Source organism: Lepisma saccharinum, chromosome 1 (assembly GCF_977018435.1).
Source record: "Lepisma saccharinum chromosome 1, izLepSacc3.1, whole genome shotgun sequence".
NCBI lineage: Eukaryota > Metazoa > Arthropoda > Insecta > Zygentoma > Lepismatidae > Lepisma > Lepisma saccharinum.
In genome coordinates, this window is record NC_139229.1 from 67267814 (window position 1) to 67288969 (window position 21156).

At 40.2% G+C, this 21156-nt stretch overlaps 1 protein-coding gene across 1 annotated transcript; it reads right to left on the reverse strand.

Annotated features, from left to right (window-relative positions):
- Nucleotides 1-1230: 1230 nt before the first annotated feature.
- On the reverse strand, nucleotides 1231-1797 carry LOC145983687 (protein GVQW3-like). The gene has a single exon (XM_083116745.1). The coding sequence runs from the start codon at nucleotides 1795-1797 to the stop codon at nucleotides 1231-1233; it is 567 nt and encodes a 188-aa protein (XP_082972871.1).
- Nucleotides 1798-21156: the final 19359 nt, after the last annotated feature.

Sequence of the window (21156 nt, forward strand, 5' to 3'; positions counted from 1 at the left end):
ATGCCATTTTAGAATCAGAAATGTTTTATATGTTGAAATATGAAAAATAATACCATATAAAAGATACCATATTGCCCTAAACTCATCGATTGCCTTCGCGATCAGCCAAAAATGGTAGAAAAGTGAAGTAAAATAAACTAAATCTATCATTAAATTATTTCCTTTTAACTCTTTCATTCATGTAATTCTTCTTTAGCATGCAACATTTTTGTTAAAATTATACTAATAATTATACTATATAAAATGATGAAATGGTAAATGAGAACAAGGCCACAGGCAACTTTGTTTTTAACACTGATCAGAAAGCTTGAGAATCCTGGATTTTCCCAATACGTTTGCACGTTTTCAGTTATGTTACTAATCATTGCAGGAATGCCTCAATACCATCATGCTTCACTGCATGCAAAGATAGAGTACCAGGAAGGGGTGGCAATTTGCGGTAATTATCGTAAGACCTAAAATTTCAGTTTTCATGTATTAAGCACCGTTTAGTGGAATTGTAACTAATAAAATATTCCGTAATAGAGGTCTCTGGGCCTTCTCTTATCTCTTATGAGGCTTTGTCACTATGGGTGGATATTCATATATTCACTAAGTATATATTTATTATTTATATTATATATATATATAAAACAATAAAATAAAATAAGCTATTTAATAATAATAATTACTTATATGTATATATACGAGGGGGTATCAAGAAGTTTGTGCAATCACCTGGAAGGAAACAACTTTGGACAAGTACGAAATCATGGTGGTATTAGGCCTTCTTTACATAGTCACCATGCTCGGTGATACATTTCTGCCAACGGTCTTTTACCTTGCATAAGCCGTTTTTATAGAACATTGCATTTTGGGCCTGAATCCACTGTTCCACCTCAGAAATGACATCGTCCCTCGTGTCAAAGTGGTGTCCTTTTTCGCGGATGCTTCATTTCTGGAAAGAGGAAGAAGTCACTCGGTGCAAGATCTGGGGAATATGGAGTGTGGGGCAGAATTTCGTATCCTAATTGAACTGTTTTCGAAATTGATGCATGGGCAGAATGGGCTGGTGCATTGTCTGCCAATAGCAGCACTCCTTTTAGGAGCTTTCCTCATCTTTTCACCTTCAATTCTTCACGTAACCGAGCTAGGAGATCACAATAATAGTCACTTGTGATTGTGTGACCCTGCGGCAGGTAGTCCGTCAGGATGTCTCCCTCACAGTCCCAGAAAACTGACAGCATCACCTTAGTGGCTGACCTTTGCTGGCGAGGAGCTGCGTTTCCACTGCTTGCTCATCTCCTTTGTTTCTGGGTCATAAAGATAGATCCAGCTTTCGCCCATTGTAACCAGTCTGCTGAAAAAATCCTCTTCATCCAGCTCACAGCGACCTAACAACTCTAGTGCTGCTTCCTCTCTAGTCCTATTCTGGAAAGGAGTGAGCAATCGTGGCATCCACCGTGCCGACACTTGATAAAGGTGCAGCTGGTGATGGATGATATTCCAGATGGACCCATAACTAACACCGATTACAGCCATCACACTTTCAATGGTAATCCTCCTGTCTTCCATTATCATCTTCTCCACTTTCTCCATCAATGTGGAATCATTTGTTAAGGACGGTCTCCCTGTCCTAGGGGCATCGGAAATTAGCATGTCACAGGTTTGATACTGCCGTTTCCAGTTGGAAACCATCTCATAGGATGGGCTTTCTTCCCCGTACACTGCTTTCATCTCATCGTGAATTTGCTTGGCTGCTTTCCCCTGGAGATGCAGGAATTTGATGGTGCTCCGTGCCTCAATTTTGTCAATCATGACACCTTCCTTTATTCACGTGTAAAAAAAGGATAGCAATAGACATCCAAACCAGACAAAAATGTGTGTGCTTAACCTAGAAGGGCCATTGTACAATACACATATCCGAGGGGTTTTCTAGTTTGTTTCCTTCCAGGAGATTGCACGAACTTTTTGATACCCCCTCATATATCCTACATGTGGGGGATGATTGTAAAAACTGGTTGACAGATTTGAAAACCTGTCCCCTCGCTCCAAAATAAGTTCCGACGTCCCTGCCAAAACGTCTCTAAGAGGAAAGATGAATGTCCTGGCGCAGTTGTTCATTTTTTTCGAATTTCAGTTAGTCTGTTGTCAAACGTATTTAATGCAACAGACGATCGCGGATGATTGAAACAATTTTCAAGATTTTCACACATTGCAATATTCACAAATCCATTTTGGCACCACGTAGTTCTTTCCGTAGTAAATAGTAAACAATGCAAACACTAAAGTTTTTGAAGCAAACAAATAGAAATTCACCCGCCCGAAAAACCGTAACTTTTCACCTCGCAAAGCGCTTGAAAAAAGTGTGACCGCGGCCAGCGAGTTTTACCAACTCTATTTGGCGGATGTGTCCATGGACATGTTGGCTCTCTTAATAGACCGAACGCTCTGAAACGTTTATCTTCACATAGAATATGTCAGCTATCATATTTTTGTGTTTTGAAACTTTATAGTTTATTTATAAATATAAATTTTAACTAGCTTGGTGGATATGCTACATCGCTGACAGTATACAGTACACTTGGACACTTAATTGTGCAGTTCGCAACACTGAGGACATCAGCAGCTGAACGGATGGCACTCTTGGCTTTCTTCCATCGCTTACGGGTCTAAAACAAAATTTGCCCCAACACAACCGCCCTCCCATTGGACCCCTCAAGGTCGCCGGGGCATTTCTCGGACTCCTGGTGGCATTATACTCAGGCTACAGGATGGCCAGGGTGATAGTATGCAGATGTTTTGTAAACACGCCGCGAGAGGGTGTTGATGGCCCCATATCGGAAGAGGACGAACCTTGAAGGCTTGCATGATAATCTGTTGATGCAACCCGGAAGAAATAATGAGAAACCAAAAGCTAAAGAATTAATTTTTAACAGTTATGCTGTGTGCGACCACTGCTGGCCTTGCTGTACCGTAGTGCACGCGCATGAATAGACATCACAAACGTCCATGACCAAGCCAGGATTCGTGCCTGGGACCCCTAGCATCGCAGCGCGATGTGATAACCACTCTGCCACGGGGGGCGGCGGCTAAAAATATGGAAACGGTAACGTATAAATTAGCAATAACAGCACAAAATGAAGCCAATTATCAAGTGGAATATCATCTGTCCCTGAACAATAAGTATATATATATATCCTTTAGCGCGACACAAATGAAAAGTCTCATCATAGGGACGCTGCAGCTCAGTTCATTGCTGATGCAGGACAAATTTCAATCTCATTTTTCTCCCTTACATAAAAAAACACCTCGATAAAACTTTCTCAGTATGAAGAGGAAGGATGGTAGTTAAAAATATCCAAAAATGAGAAAAATCGATTTGGGGAGTGTTTTGAGCTGTTCAAACTTGAAATTTGAACATTTGAACAGAATGTCCAAATTTTACTAAGTTTCAACATTTCATCATCTCCTAATATGCAACCGTCTTTCGTCTTTACAACGAGCTCAAGAACGCTTCTGTATCTTCATTCGTTCCCGAGATATACTTAATTGAAAAGAGCATATTGCTCAAAAATGACATTTTGAACAACCCTCATATAATTCGTAATAATCATATTTCAGCAAAATCCTTTCACAGGTATCGGTTCTGAAGCAAAGCAAAGCTGAGTACCAAATATCATCAAAATCGGTGACTATGAGGGTCAACTCCTGCGTGATTTGACATGGAATGAATGAATGACTCGTATACCGCATATCTTGAGGTAAGGTGAAATAGGTCCCTTTGGGGAAGTATGGATATATTTCCTTTTTAGTTGTTGCTAGTCTTCAGCTAATGTTGACGCGGTTTTGTAGAAGACGGAAGCAATTGAATTAGACTTGGAACGTCCAGTGTACTGTTTACTTGCGGCGTATTTTATGACTTTTTATATAATAAAAATACAGAAAATGACCAAATATATAGTGTGGAACAATACAGTGGCATATTAAGAAAAAGGGAAATATAAATAACTCCCTATCTAATATATACATGCGTAATATTTAACAAAAATATGTAGAAAAGTGAATAAAATACAGGGTGTCCGCTGGAACACATAGTGGTTCGGATTCCACTTTAAACTCTAGGTCCAGTCCCGATTAGCCTACTTGTGCATAAATTATGTAAAGTTGTGTACAATTATTTGAGAAAGTTGCCGTCCAACCGTCTGATGGCGCTACATTAACTTCCACATTCGCTTTCCATTGTGTGTGGTAAACATTCTTACCTATCTATACTCTGTTCCTGGAATATGTGGATCAAGGCCAAGTGGTTTAACTAGCGACAGTGATAATAGTTTTTACATGTGTTTTATTTTGTCAATTCTTTTTAATGAATTTAATTTTTATCAATGGGTGTTAATTCTTCACTGTGTTTTGTTCTTGTTAGGAAATGATTGCTTTGGGAAGCATCAGGCGAGGGAGGTTTATTGGAATTGTTGCTAGGAAACGAGTACGAAATGTCATCGGAGGTGACAGTCGTCTTGATATATTTGAATTTCGATTCGGTACGTGACACGGAAGTTTCCTCAGGCTATTTGTTGGAGATTGTTTCAGGCGTGTACGCACATCCCCCACTGCGACAGGAGTTAAACCGCTGGATGATCACTTCGTGTTTTGTCACATGATTTTGTTGTTTGTGAACGCTTTCAGTTGATGTTTTGCTCGCGGAAATGTATTATTGTGAAGTAAAGTATGTCTGTTATCTTAGCATGTTACTTTACCGTACTAAAGGTAATACTTACAGGGGTAAATGGTTTTGCATTAGGATTATAAACAAACTCTTTGGCATTTGGATTTAATGTAGACTTTTTCAGTGTATTGGTTACTTTGTCTATTTCACTCTCGTTGCTGTCGTCGGGGTAAAATATCCACCGTGCTAGTTTCAGCCCACGATCATCTATTTAATTTTTATGAAAAACTCAATATGCTGGCCAAGGCAGAACTAAAAGACTTTCATAGACGAACAATTAAACATTCCTTCCTAATCCCTTCCTCCTAAAGTATTCGGTTTTGCTTCCAATCAAAAGCAAAGCCGGGTCTTCAATATCCTCCCATTTCTTCACAACGTTTTTAAAATATAAAAATCATAACCTTTAAAGTTATTTTTGAAAATGTAACAACATATTCATGCATTTATCAACGAACCTGAATAGTAACTCTTGATGTGTACTACTCGTAAATCGTATTTCTTGATTTTAAAGGGTCCCGGGTTGGTACGTGCAAGAAACTTTCGTAATTTGGTAGTGAAAATCTTGCAAAGTAAACCAGGTAATTTCTCAATTTGCTTTAGTACTGTTATTTCAACATCTCTGCTTTAGTAGTACATAAAACTGGTGCATACAAATTACACGAAAAACTAATATTTATTTGAAGTTTCCTCAGGCTATTTGTTGGAGATTGTTTCAGGCGTGTACGCACATCCCCCACTGCGACAGGAGTTAAACCGGTGGATGATCACTTCGTGTTTTGTCACATACACTTCCTACAGTTTAAAGTAGAATCCGAACCGCCATGTGCCTCCACCGAGAAACAAATCCGGGATACCTTGATTATAAGTTTAATTATGTTACCACTACGCCATCGGTGTGGCACTTACACACACACACATTAATTTTTGGGAGGTAAGTGATCAAATTACCGATCCACCAATCTGCCTATATCAAATGATAGAGTACCAATTAATCTGTCTCATCTCTAGTTTTGAGTTTTAATACTTGCCATCTTAGTTAACAAGGTTATGTGTATACAGGTGACTCGCAGGTTTGCTGCTGCGAAATAACGCAAAATGGATCAAGAGTACATGTACTGACTGTACCCAGAATCAAACAGTATCTTTACATTGGCATCGAAGATGTAACATTTAAATTCTAGATAATGCCTTACGCAGTAAAACATTACTTTTCATTCAATCATAGCTGAGAAGCAAAATAAAACCACAGATGAGTTTAAAAGTTATATCATTGATGCCTGGAATGTGCCTATTGTATATTGTCATTATTATGCAAGATTTTTGGAACATTAAATTTTTATGCAATTGAAAAAAATGTTTTTTCTCTTAGAAAGTTCAAATGACAAGCAGGTAATTCTTTGTATGAGAGAGTTAAGCAATATTTTAGCCTTGAAGCCCTGGTGGTGTGTCTAGGGTGCACGAACAAAGTTTTAATTTCATTATTTTTTTAAAAAACTTTCTTCTGTTATTAATGGACCAAGTACAGTTCTCGTCATTCAGAGTTATTGAAGATGCAAAATCTATGGAGCAAAGAAACATGCAACTTATTTAAATGCAATGAATGTTAGGTGTACCATGACCGAACAGTTTATCTTATAAGCTTAATACTATCAACGTGAAGTTTCTGAAGTTCAGCAAGAGTCAAGAACACTGGTTAATATAGCTACTACTGAAACTACATGAAGCTTTTTTAAAAAGTCATCATCTGATGGAGGCTTGTATGCATATGAATGTAGGTCTCTCTCATAATAATGCAGCCCTGTAAAAAGAAATTAAAAAAATATTACTTCAGTTTTAAGTTATGTTCCTGCAAAGTCGTAATAATTAACACAGATTACTCCGAAATGAAATTATGTGTGAAATAAATAATTTTAGGTTTACATTCATCTTCTTGGGGGGTGGAGGCGTGGGCCCCTTCTGGATGTCCAAGAAGATACTGTAATAAATATCCAAAGTGGGGGTAAAACAAAAGTATTGGTTCGCCTTATTCACTTGCATGCAATGTAATTGAGATTTTGTTCAATTAATTTTTTGTTTCCATGTTAAGAATATTCGCCTCTTCAATGCAGGACTGGATTGATATATGCGTGGAGGTCAGGACAAGAATGTCCTGGGGCCCCTTCTTTGCAGATAGCTGATACACACAATTACTTGTGTGAAAACGCACACATCTAAACTCCATGGTGCAACAGCCCTCTGAAGGCCAAGGCCTGCCACATGTCTTTTCATTTGGTGAATCTTGGTCAGTGCATTGAGTCCTCCATCGCCTCTTCTTTCTGGCTTTCGAGACCAGGCTCCACCACTTCACCTTTCCCAAGGTGCAATTGTCCTCATGATGCTTGGACCACACTGAGATTCTGGGGTCACCCACAAGGAATCGAAATCAGGACTGCTTGCACCAAAAGCGAGAGTGCTAACCATTTGGCTATGTGCGACCCCCATGCAGAAATATATATTTGTTTCGTTTGCGGCCCCTTTCAAGGCACTTTCTTCCTGATGGAGGCAGGGACTGTGGACCCTAACCACCTGTAATCCTGGAACTGCTTCAACATTTGGTGTATTCTTTAAGTCTTAAAGATACGAACAAATTCAACGAATATAACTGGTCACGTGAACCTGGTGAAACCAGTTATTTACCGATTTCAGGAACGCTCTAGGCGAAAGCGTCGTCAATCGCAGTGTTTTGTTTATAGAAATTTTTCACATGGCGTCCAGCGAAAGGCATGTCCTTCTGGCAGAAATAAACTCTACTGCGGGCATTGTTATTAATTTTAATCAGATTTTTAGGACACTAATCTTATGCATGTTGCTTCGTATCATTCTGTTCATATTATATTGTATTTTGCGAACTAGTGAAGTGTGAATACATAATGCGCGTACGTTGTCTGCAAGCAGCAGACTCTTTTCACTGACCAAACCATTCTCCCAGCACGGCCCGTGCGTTTCGTGGGAGAACAAACTTCACGCATCTCACGAAAATCGACTTAACCAGCTTCACGCTAGGACTTATGGAATGGTCAATGGCCATAGCTCGTTTAACGCGTTAAGCTCGAGAGACTTTAGGAATGCGCCCATCGTTTTCGTTATCGCGATTATATTATTATAAAGTATTGAAGTGAATCGTGGTATAGAGGCTATGGAGAGACTATGGAGGATCGAATGCTGATGGAAAGAAAATTTGTTCAAATTTTCACCACCAGGAAAAAAATGTGGCGCTGAAATAACAGCTAGAAGTCGGACATGCATAACTTTATTTTTAGTTTGTCAGTACAGCAGTGTACAATATCTTTGCTGTCATTGTAAATGATCCTTTGAAGTAGTAAGACAGCGTGATCAATGGTAGCACGACGATGATGTTCACTATGCACCAGATCTCAGCGCCACATTTCCACCTGGTGGTGAAAATTTGAACATTTTCCCATCAGAATTCGCTTCACCATGAACTCCATAACATCTATATAGCTCGACCACAAGGAAAAAAACCTTCCCTCAAAAGCGTTGGCGCATCTTCCCTGCCGTTATCGGTGCTCGAGGCAGTGTTGCCAGGTCAGACTTAAAAAAATCGGGAGATTGTTTCTTGGGAAACCAGAAGATCTGCTACAAAATCCGATGATCTAATAGTAGCGGATGAACGACCTTCTCGGGGGCGGCATAGGCGTGCGCACTGGGGGGGGGGGGCAAGGGGATGTCTGCAGATTTTTTCAAGTTCCAAGAGGGGGTGCATTATTTCCTTTGTAATTGAACTATGCCGCTTCGTTCTCTAGCAAATTTCTTGTTATTAACATTCACGTGCTTTATTCGTCAGTTATGCTGCCTCTATGTTGCTGCATTTAATATATAATAGACACACACACACACACACACACACATACATGTATATAATAATTTGCCCACGCTAAGAAGTCAGTGTTTCTACTTAGTAAGGCAAGGGCGTTTCAATGTGTTTGTGTCACTTCATCCATTTCATCAGTTTTTCATTCATCCATATTGTCGAACTTACCCGTAGAGGCACAAAAGCGACGTAAAATAACTAAAATAGAAATAGATTTTCGGGTGGGATAAAATACAACCATCTAAAAATAGTAATGTACATGGACATCCGCAGGATTTTTTTCAGGCAGGGGCAAGGAAGGTATTTTATTTTTTTTCCAGGGGTGCAAACAAGGCACATTTTCTCCAATAATAGTGTTGTTCCCTCAAAAAACATTGCTTAAATTTCAATGTATCATATTCATGCGGTGGCTCAGTCGGTAACGAGTCTGACTACCATGCTAAAGGTCCCGGCCGGTTCAATTCCGGGAACTTTTCTAATGATGGAAGCGGCCCCGGTGCCCACCCAGCGTCGAATGACATGGGTGCCTGGGGGAAACCCTGGGGGTTAAAGGCGGTCAGGGACGTGATGCTGATCACATCACCCCCACGCACGACCGTATCAAGAAAGTGTGGGGCGTTACCCCCACCCCCTATACGCCTTCATGGCGTGGTGCTATGCACAGGGGAGCACTTTACCTTTTTTTTTTTTACCATATTCAAGCAATAATTAACACACATTATTGCAGCTGAAATGAAATTATATGTGAAAAATATATAATTTTTGGTTGACTTTCATTTTCCTGGGCGGGCACGGCCCCCCTTGCCTCCCCTTCCGGACGCCCATGGTAATGTAGTAATAGTAATAAAATAATAATAATGTTCTAGCACAATTGGGTATCGTTTGGCATAATTTCACAGTTCAAACAGCACTTTTCATGGCTGAGTGGAGTTCCACTCTATCTCTCCCCTCCATGTTCAAGTAAGATGAGCAGGAAATGTGTTTTTGAGCAGGCCGTTGGAGCAAGACCATCTTGAGGTTCAGGCCACAGCGCTCAGTCAAGACGTCATCATCTGGAGGCGATCGTCTTAACGCTCTAAACACGTTGTCGTCATTTTACCGTAGATAATTAAGGTATATTTATTTTTCTTATGAAGTTAAATTTCGACATTTACCCTCTCGACGAATATAGTTAGAAGAAAAATTTATAATATTGAATATTTGCACCAAAACTTTCATTCAGGAAGTCACTATGGCCACCACAAAAATTCCTACCATAGCACAAAGAAAGAGTTGAAAACCGTTAGAAACTTCCTGACGGAAAAATTTAAACATTGTATATCTTTGAAAAATATTATCGGGAATATTGGTCAGCTACAGTAAAACTCGTAACCGCTTTTGTATGAACTTTTGTATGTAAAATCAATTGATTAAATAAAACAAAAAAACATGTTAGGTTGACCGTAAACTTTCCAAGTTACCTAATCAATTAAATTGTCTTTAAGTTTACCCAAAATTAATCAACCAATTAATGCAGATATTCTGTGTAGCTATACAATCTCAATACAAAACCTTAATTTCTATATTCTTGCAGCAAAAGCGAAAGAAATTGGTACAAGGGCAATGTTACATTTCTGTGATAAAGACTAAACCTAAATCATTTGTCACATTGTAATTTCGATCCAATTGACTTTATTGAACGAAAGATAATAAACAAATTGAATCTTTTCATTGTCGTTAGTAAGATCTGTGACAATAACTTAAGAGTTTCATTGAAAAATAAAAAGCAGATTAATATTTCCATTTTAACGTTCACTTGGGAAATAAACATTTGGAATATTTCCTTATACTGTGTTTTACATTCTGTTAAAGAAATCGTGAAGAATGTTAATAAATTATAACACAATAAACATTATCACTGATTTAATAATCAAAGTTACGAACATTGAAGCTTCACAAAGACAACAAATAAAAAGCAGTTCATATGAAACAGTTTTAAAAATTTAATACATTTGTAGTTCATATTAACATAGCTAAGTAACAAAATGCTTTCTGTGTGAAAACATTTGTATTTGAAACATACGGTGAGTCACATAATTATTCGGACAGATAAGATTTCTGAATATTTACTGACGTAGTCGTGATATAATACGATGATAAATGTTTAATATTTATTTAACAAACAAAACACAATATGAGCACACTGTTAATTATCTTCAATTATGTTTAATATACTATATTAGTAGAATATTTTCATAAAACAAAACAAACATTTTTTGTGGGTTAAACAAAATTATTCGGACACATGGAAGGAGAAACAGGAAAACACGCTTCAAAATCAAGGAACAGAAATGTCAGTATCTGGTAGGCATCCCTTTCATTTTTAACACCTCGGATAAACGATTTGGCATACTTTCTACTAATTTTCTGGTGTACACTGGCGATATGTTGGCCCATTCATGTTGAAGTCTTTCCTTATAGGTGTTTTCCTCACTTCTTTCTCCAACTTACACCAGAGGTGCTCAATGACGTTCAAGTCTGGAGACTGCGGTGGAGGATGGCCAGTTGTACAGTCATGGAAAAAAGTTCTTCCCCATAAGGCTTTAATAGGAGCAAGTAATGCAGGAGGGTAGGCAACACATATTGCAGCCTTCGATGATCGGGTGATTTTGCCTGTCTTAACACCGAGAAATGTGTTCCACGCGAAGGTCAACATGACAGGAAAGCAAAGAGGGTCACGTGACTATTGGTTACGTGGAGTGTTGTGCTTCTCCACGTCCCCAGTTCTTGATCCACATTGCAGAAAAAGTAGAGCTGCATGCAATATATGAAAATAGGTTGTTTTCAACTACACGCTTCATTATGATTTTCCCAATTGTAAATCTATCAGACGTGTCTCCCGATTTAGTCGGGACAGTCTTTTACTTTGAATTCCTGTTTGTCATAGGCGTAACTTGACGGGAGCAGAAAGGGCATTTGTAACCCCCCCCCCCCAAATCAGGTTTCTTAAAGCTGCTAAAACAGGAATTAAATACTATGATTTGACGCGTCCAAAAAAAGTATTATATTGAAAGATTGTTCCCAAATACGTAGATAGCAATTTAATACTTTGAAAGTGTCTCAGATTTGTTTATTTTGTCACATCTTAGTGTGGCACAGGTCTACTACAAAAGTGGAATTTCGTAACAGAAATATGAACCCACTCCTTTTATTTCGTAGCCGATTTCATCTTGAAACTGAAATTAAGAATATTAGTTAACAATGTCATTGGTAAAAAATAAAAAAATGTGTTAGAGCCAATTATTTAATACCTTATCATAATCTTTATCGTAAGTTTAAATTTTGTTGTAAGTCCACTTTATGCAAAAAAATTTAAGGTAAAGTTCTCACCTGTGCTTAGCGCTATGCCATGAAGGCGTATAGGGGGTGTGGGGGTAACGCCCACACTTGATTCGTTCGTGAGTGGGGGTGATGTGATCAGCATCACGCCCCTGACCGCCTTTACCCCCAGGGTTTCCCCCAGGTACCCATGTCATTCGACGCTTGGTGGGTGCCGGGGCCGCTTCCAACGTTAGAAAAGTTCCCGGGCTTGAACCGGCCGGGGATCGAACCCGGGGCCTATAGCATCGTAGTCAGACGCATTACCGACTGAGTCACCGGCACAGATAGACTAATCTGAACTGCATACAGTTTAAAGTAGGATCCGAACCACTATGTGCGATCACCTGGTATCGTACCCGAGACCCCTTGATTATAAGGCCTTACCACTACGCCATCAGTGAGACGCACACAATCTTTGTATTTTGACCTTTTGAAACCTATATGTATCATATAAGAGGTTGTTTAACGTTGCTATGCCTCTATAGATTATATTTAGCCAGTATTCGAGCACATAGCGTCAGGTTTCATAGAATATAAGCTTCTCTTCCATGTTTATGGTTTCCTGTCTGCAGTAGAAAAACTGGCAGGTTCCCATTGCTTTTCTTTCAATAGTCTTCCAATGGTTGCATATCATATCACTCAAATTTGATTCATTCGTTGCGAACACAATCCCCGATGGCGGAGTGGGATCGTGGGCGCCTTGTAATTAAGGGATCCCGGGTTCGATACTCGGTGGAGGAACATTGGTTCGGATCCCCCTTTAAACTGTAGGTCCATTCACGATTAGCCTAACAGGACATAAAGTGGACTTAAGACACCAAATCAAGCAACCAACACAATCCCGTTATTGTCCAGATTATCGAATCCAGAACCTTCGTCGCGAATAACATAAGCAGGAAGACAACGTGAAATAACCGAACAGAAACAGAACCTAAAACCTACATCGGATAGATTGGATTAAGTCGACGATACAGCACGGGTTCTGAAATGAAAAAGAATACGAAAGTTGAAGGACCTCTATACGCACCCACTTTTCCTCCACTCAATGGGGAAGATATCCTTCTAGCTGAGAAACCTTTACGTAGGAGTGCCCCGAGGGAACTTCAAGGCCACGACGATAAAGTGTTCTAGTGCAATGACGGGACCAAATCATACGTCAGATAGCTGTGTTCCTCCTTATTTCGTACGCCATTGATAACTGGAACACGTGACCTCGTCTTTAATGGAGCAGACACCTGCTTACTTGCCACCATCCTTTACTTCAGTGACCTTCACCCGTAGTCAGCAAGAGTGAATGACTCACCAGATACTTGTTGTCTGTGAGGCTACACAAGAATAGATATTTCGTTAGTGGCTGTAAGTATTGTTTCATCTGCAGTTATATCAGTTAACATTTCAATAGTTTCCTAATGGTTACGTTAGTGATAGACATGTAAATTAGTTCTCGAGAGTGAACGTTTTATCTATTTGAACGGGGGATTTTTATACAGCCTGCATGTATTATTTTTTCCTGAAACAAGAAGAAATTCGAAGACGCAAAAAGAGTTGTATAAGAGTAGTTAACAAAAGGTAAAAAGAAGAAGAAAACGAAAATGTAAATGCTGAAAATAAATTATGGTAGAGATCGAGTGAATAACATTTTGTCATGGGGCCTCCTCGATGGAGTAGTGATAACGTCGTCGCCTTGTAATCAGTGGATCCCGGGTTTGATACACGATGGATGCACATAGTGGTTAGTATCCCACTTTAAACTGAAGGTCGAGTCCAGATTAGCATATCTGTGCACCAAACCAAAACTAAGAAAGAAATTGTCACAGTGTAAGAAAATTTCATGTTCAACCAGATACGAAACAAAAGGGAATAATATATTGCAGGTTGGAGTTCACATCTGTAGCATCTAACCAGCACAATTATGAATCGCAACATATCGTATGAGATCCATTTTTATTATACATGTATGATAATATAAGAGAAGTAGAGGAAAGAGAAAACCAAGCGAAACACGGACGCCTTCTCCAGAATTTCAAATCTCGTTACATAAGGTTCTGGGTTGGAGTCCCGAACAGGCATGACTTTCTTGTTCTTGCCCTTTTATCTGCTTCATTTCATCATAATTCATCGTTATGGTTTACCTGCAGGGGAAGAATAATGACAATAATTGCCAATACAAAGCCAATGACAAACAGAACAACTCGATTACGGAGGTGCCAAGAAGAAACGAGACTTGACAGTTTCTCCGCCTCTCGGTTTGTCGAATTGAAAATTGCTCTCCCGTTCTCGGTCTCGACTAGTTAAATATAGAAATCGAAAATGTATGTGAATGAATATACATGTATTTTATATATTCCGGTTTTGTAGGAGATTTCGTGAGAGATGAAATAAGTACTCTTCCATCGTATTTATTTTTATAATTTTTATTCCCTGTTCGATGATCGCGACGATAAGGACGAGTGACCATTACACGAAATTGATGACGAAATAGTCAAACACCCCCGACAAGGACGGTACTCAAAACCGGGAACTTTGGCGACGATATCGAATGTCAATCACTTAATGAGCTTGACCACCGAGCCTGCTTAATGTTGTTTCTCTCAGGAAATTCGTAATAACTGTCAATATCCCACATTCACTATCATTTTCTTCATAATTTATCTTATTGTTGTGATTAACCTGAATTCAAAGAATTAGTTGAAAGGCAAAAATGCAAGATTGAATGTCTCTGATGTTACTTCGTGCCGAATAATATGACGTGGTATTATGATATGAATTTATTAATCATATAATATGCCTATTCATTCCATTGATTGATCCCAATTGAGCACACAAAATATGCTATAATGTCCACTCCATGGAGGAGTGGTTAGCACAGCGCGCTACGATGCCATGGGTCCCTGGTTAGAATCTCGACTTGGGCGTGGGTGTCCTTGGTAAGTGTCCCTTCATCAATTTCATCATAGCATCACTCATCTTCATCGTCGCTATTTGCCAAAAGTGAAAGAATAGCAAATCTAAATAACAAACATCCAATCAAATCGAACATCTCTACCGATTTAATTCTATACGGTACCGAATTCCCACTTTATTACTGCATCTTAAGTCATTTTACAGCATCTCAATTGTTTTCCGATTCGAAAACATTTGGAATGTTGTCTTGTGCAGTTGATTGTGCATTGTTTCGTTGTTTGGATTGTTTAATTAACGTCGCATTAATTAGTTTTAGACCAATCGTGACGGGGGAAGCAAGAGCACAAAGAAAGCGAAAAAGACAAGGAAGAGACCACGGCTTTCTTTAAAGATAGCATCCCGTGAATACAACTCAAGTGACTGCAGAATATTATGAATAAAATTTATTTCGCTTTTTCCTTTTATTTCTGTTTCAGTTATTTTACTTCGCTTTTCTTCTACCACTCGCGTTACTCGTGTCGGTGAGGAAGAATTATAAACTCGTGAAATGGACGATGGTACAAAAAAATATATGCCTCTCCCACGGTTCGAAACTGTCAGTACAAAATATTGTCTTATATTTAAAATTTACGGGCAAATATGGTTTGTCAGGTAGCAATTTTCGCTTATCTCTTTCTCAAGGGGTTCCATTGCCTCTCTGATGTCGTAGTAGTAACGTCTTCGCCATGTAATGAAAGGCTTCCGAATTCAATACCAAGTAGAGAGGCTTTGGTTCGAATCCCATTTTAATCTGTAGGTCCAGTGCATGAACTAGACTTAAACAATTAACGTGTGGCATGTGGTCTGTGATGAGAACCATCATTTCAGCGAACCTTCTTGACAATGACTCTAATATCACTTGATAGAATAGTATTTCCTTACGAGTAGCTCTTGTCAAGAAACCAGTTCCTGAAATTTTCTTCTGGAGGCATCGTAGCACCCAGCTGTTTGTTGTGGCTGGGGCACGAGTCATGTGACTCATGCTATCAAAGCTCAATCCTTCCCGAGAAGTCAGAATCACCAGGCAAACTTAAGCGAATATTTTGTTATTTGGGTTGCATAAACAACAGGCTTTAAGACGTTACGAAATTCTACGTCCCGTGGCCCAGGTATTTTTTTCTCAGACTGTACAATAACCATTCTTGCACTACGCGGGAAGTGTGCTTCGGGTCATTATCTTGATAAAACATAAAGTTACAAATAATGCCTATCATTTCAGCACTAGTCTTTAGATTTGACTTCAGAATGTCAAGGTAACGGTACCTGTCCATTGTCTGTTCGATGAAAGCCAATTTACCAACGCCTTGGGCCGACATGCAGCTCCAAACCATTACGTGACCACCCCCGTGCTTCACTGTTGCTTGCAAATTTTTCCCTCGGAGCTCCTCATTTGGTTTACGCCACACTGTTACCCTCCCATCTGACTCACAAATATTGAATTTACTCTCGTCAGTGAAAATTACCCGATTCCACCATGTCTGATCCTTTCCTAAGTGTTCCTTTGCGAACACCAGTCTTTTTGTCCTGTTTGGCTTACTTACAAATGGCTTTCTCCTAGCTACAGGGCCATGATAGTTTGCCCTTCTGACCACTCTTCGTATAGTTTCAGGATGACTATGCTTTCCACACTCCTCAGCTACCTCAGCACACACCATTGGAGCACTCATCTTTGTTTGTTTTTTTAATTTTCCTCACGATTACTGTCTCTTCTCTGGGGAAAAAAATTCTTGGTCTCCCTGTATGGCCGTGGGACTCGATCCTGTCTTCATCTTTAAATCGCTTAATAATATCTGCAACTGTACTTTTTTTCATTTTCAACATTGAGGCAATTGCACGGTAAGTTTTACCCTTAGCGTGGTGCCATATCACTAACTGACGTTGTTCAAATGAACTTTCCTTTCCTCTTCGCCCCATTTCTACATAGAAAATGTTCTTATATCACAACTTTGTTAAACAAAACGCGATCGTAATTGCTATAGAAACCTACAGGAAACCAGAGTTAATATATATGAACAGAGTATCAATAGTAGACCTAGTGGCCCGGTACTGGGCCATCATTTGGAGCTCGAACCATCATTTGGAGCTCGATCGCCTTAATGGATTTTTCTTGTAAGGCATGAGCAGTGTTGCCAACTCCTTACCCGAAAAAATCACCAAGGTTGTGGCGCTTGTTGTAGCTTTTTATGATGTATATTTTGAGGGCAGAGTTGACAACACTGTGGGGGGCACTGTAGCCTTTTATGAGGGGGGGGGTCTATTGCCCTCTGTTTACATCTGGCAACACTACCGTAGATTTTTTGACAGTGTTGTTAACCTACTGGGTTTTTTTCACTGTAAATTTTCATCAAAGGACCTGAGGAGTCCATGTATTTTTTATGTCTGGCAATACTGTTGGGGGGCCTAGTGTTGGCGACACTGTGGGTTTACTGTAGCCTTTTATGAGGGGGGGGTCTATTGCCTTTTGTTTATATTTGGCAATTTTATTGGATGTTTCTTTTTTGAGGTTTGGGTTTTGCCAACCCATCCGAAGAAAATTCCACTATATGATCTTTCACTGGCTAAGCTAACCTACAAATAGGAATTGGTAACACCGACGAGTCTTGAATTATTATTTGAGGCTCGTCGGTGTTGCCTACCCACTCTACAAAAATTCTACTATATGATATTTTGAAACTTTTGAATGCAACTTATCGTAATTTTCCAACTGTGGGACCAAATGTTTATATATCGTGACTTTTGTAAACCTCTTTCGGGAACAATGTGTCGCACACACACACGTGCGCGCGCGTGCCTGTATTGTGACGCACGCAAACAAAAAAAAACTTTGCGTGTCATTACAAAAAAACTTTGACCGTATTCTTAAATAACTAACAAAGACAATGAATCTTTTTGGCTTCCGCAAACAGATCAAAATGGAGACTGCACCACCAAATTCTAATAACCTCTTACCTTCCGTATTATCTAAACTCAATGGTTTACTGATTGTTCATCTCAACAGCATTTGGACGAAACTGAATGACGATGTGGGCAAGATGTTTTATGTTTTTAATAACAATTTACATTTCTACGAAATTCCGATCGACGGGAAACTTCAAATCACCGTGAATCCGGAAAACGCAGGCGAAATCAAAATTTCTACCGGCAAGAATATTTTTCGAATCAAGCACGACAAGATGCTTTCTAACATTACGTACGATGTTTCTGCAGGAGATTACCTGTACGTGGAACTTCTCGGAGATTACGACAAACTCATTCCTCTTTTTGTAGAATTACGAATCGTCTATCCTATTATAAATAACCGTTAACCAAAAATGCCTAACGACATTTTCGGCAACACCAAGCGTGTAGACCACGCAGAAGAGATTCTCATGTTGGACATTCGAGTTAAGAAGTTGAGGACCGATTTGATCGCTTTGCAGGAGACCTTAAACAAAAGTTTAGAGTCGGAAATCGCCACGCTCCAAACGCAATGTCTCGACCCCATTCTGAAAATCGATTCCGAACTGAAAACGCTCATAAAAAATTATGTAGACGTACCTTCTTACGACAGCGTTCAAAATATACAGTTGAGCGTGGATTCGCTTCAAAATGATTTGGCCAAATTGCAGCAATTTCAATCGAAAAATGAAGATTTGGAAAAACTGAAACTCGAAATCGAAGAACGAACTTCCGCAATAGAAAAGAATTTCTCTGAACTTCAAACCGTCGTGAACGATATAGACGCAGAACGCTTGCACGTCGTCGTTTCCAAATTACAAGAAGAATTCACCAGCACGTTGGAAGAAATTAAATCCAAGTTGCAGACTTTGGAAGATACAATGACGAACCTACCATCGTCGGACGAACTGCAGGTCATCGGTAAAAGCGTCGCGAACATAAAAATTCAATTGGAGGCGTATCAAGATTTCGAACACATTCAAACCACCATCGCCACGCTTCAGGCGTCCTTGGAATTGATCAACGAAGAAATTAAAAATATTCACGCTGAAGCGAGAGCGTTGACGAGCATTCAAGACACGTTAAGCACGGTTCAGCAGAAGATCGAATATTTAGAAAATTTGAACGTCGAAACGAATCTCGCTCATTTTCATCACGTACTCGACAACATACAGGGTGACTTGGAATCGTTACGGACGAGCGTACCTTCGAGCGAAGATTTGGAAAAATTGAAAACGGCGGTGACGGCACTATCCGATTCGAGCGACATCAAAAGTTCATTGAGCGATCTCGAGAGTAAAGTGGCCAATCTCCCCACCTCCAAAGAATTGCACGTTTTGAAAAGGAACATATCTCGAATGCTGAAACGACTAGAAACGGAAACGGCGAACGTGGAACAGATTCGAGACGAAATCAGTTCGCTGGTGTCGACGCTGCCCACTTCGCAGAGCGTCGCCGACCTTCACGCGCAGTTTACAGAGATGCGAAGCATCGTGAACGATCTTACCGAGAAGAGCTCGAAATTGAATCAAGTCGAGAACCTTCAGAACATCGTCGTCAACGTCAGAGATCAAGTTGGAGTGCTGGAATCCACGCAGGAATCGACGCTGGCCTCTTTCGGTGCCAAGTTGCAAGAACTCAACGAAAACTACAAGCAGTTGAACGTGGAAGTGAAAATCAAACCGTCGTTTTCTACCGTAACGGATGCCATAGTCGAGCATTTGCTGCCCATCGAAAATAAACTCGGACAAGTTCACAGTAATCTGCTCGGCGTCGACACTAAATTCGCCAAACTGCATTCTCTGCAAGCCATCGAAATCAACAGCGTACCCAATCAACAGAGAATCTCCACGTTCGTCGAAGGTAACAAACTGTACATGTTGCATCCTTATCATCCGTACTACAAGTTTCTCCTCGATGGCACGATTCAGATAAACGAATTTTCGTACTGGTCTCACGGTAGAAAAGCTAGCGTTCCCACCATGACTTTGATATCGAATCGTGGTGTCCAGAAAGCAGGAAACATTCCTCTGGCACGTTGGAACGAAACGCGCAACATATATGAAATACACGAAGACGAAGATCTCACCGTTTTCGACGTGAGTGCCGGCGATAAGCTGATCATTCAAAACACGAGCGAAGTGCCACCCTCTTTGAATCCCATCACGCTGGTGCTTCTCTTGAAACGTAATCTCTAAAAAAAAATGTCTAGGCAAGCCATCGTCGAAGAATTGCATAAACCTGCGCGCCGTAACTACGAACGTTTGGCTGTGGTAACCAAGGGCATCGACGACCTCTGGCAAAGTGACCTCGTGGAGATGAGTAGCGGCAATTTGAAAAACGTGCATAAATTGAACAAGGGCAACAAGTACCTTCTCACCGTCATAGACACGTTTTCGAAATTCGCATGGGCTCTACCTTTGAAGGCGAAAACGGGAACGTGCGTCGCGGAAGCATTCAAATTAATTTTTCGCGAAAGCGGCGGTAGACGACCACGGTTTCTGCAAACGGACAACGGTAAAGAATTTTACAACGCCGTATTCCAAAAGTTTATTCAAAAACACAAGATTCGACATTATTCGACCTTCAGTCACATCAAAGCCAGCATCGTGGAAAGATTCAATCGAACCTTGAAAACACACATGTGGAAACGATTCACGCTTCGGGGAAATTACAAATGGGTCGACATCCTGCCGGAACTCGTCGACACCTATAATGATACGGTACACAGAACGATAGGTATGAAGCCAGCCGACGTTACCAAGTCCGACGAGCAGCGTTTAATTTCTACCGTTTACTGCCCAAAGTACACGCCCACGACAAAAAAAGCTAAATACAAAATTGGAGACCGGGTGAGGATCAGCAAATTCAAACGCACCTTCGAGAAGGGATTCACAAAAAATTGGAGCACGGAACTCTTTACGGTGGTTCGAGTTTTACCTGGAAACCGACACACGTATATAATAAAAGATAGTAGCGGCGAGATTTTGAAAGGGAGATTTTACGAAGAGGAACTCTCTAAAACGAAACACCCCGACACGTACCTCATCGAGAAAGTATTGCGTAGGAAAGGTGACAAACTGTTTGTCAAATGGTTGGGACTTCCGGAAAAGAGTTGGATCGACGCGGACGAAGTGATCTTGTGAGTACGTGGAACGTGGTGAAGCGTCTACCGGATCCAGAAAGTCAAACGAAGAAAAAGAACGGCAAGTTGCTTCCCGACAGCATCCGCTGTCTGATCGTAGGTCCATCGGGGTGTGGGAAAACGACACTGCTCGTGGACAATTTTCTCCTCGCACCGAATTGGTTAGATTGGAAGAACAGGCACCTGTACGTG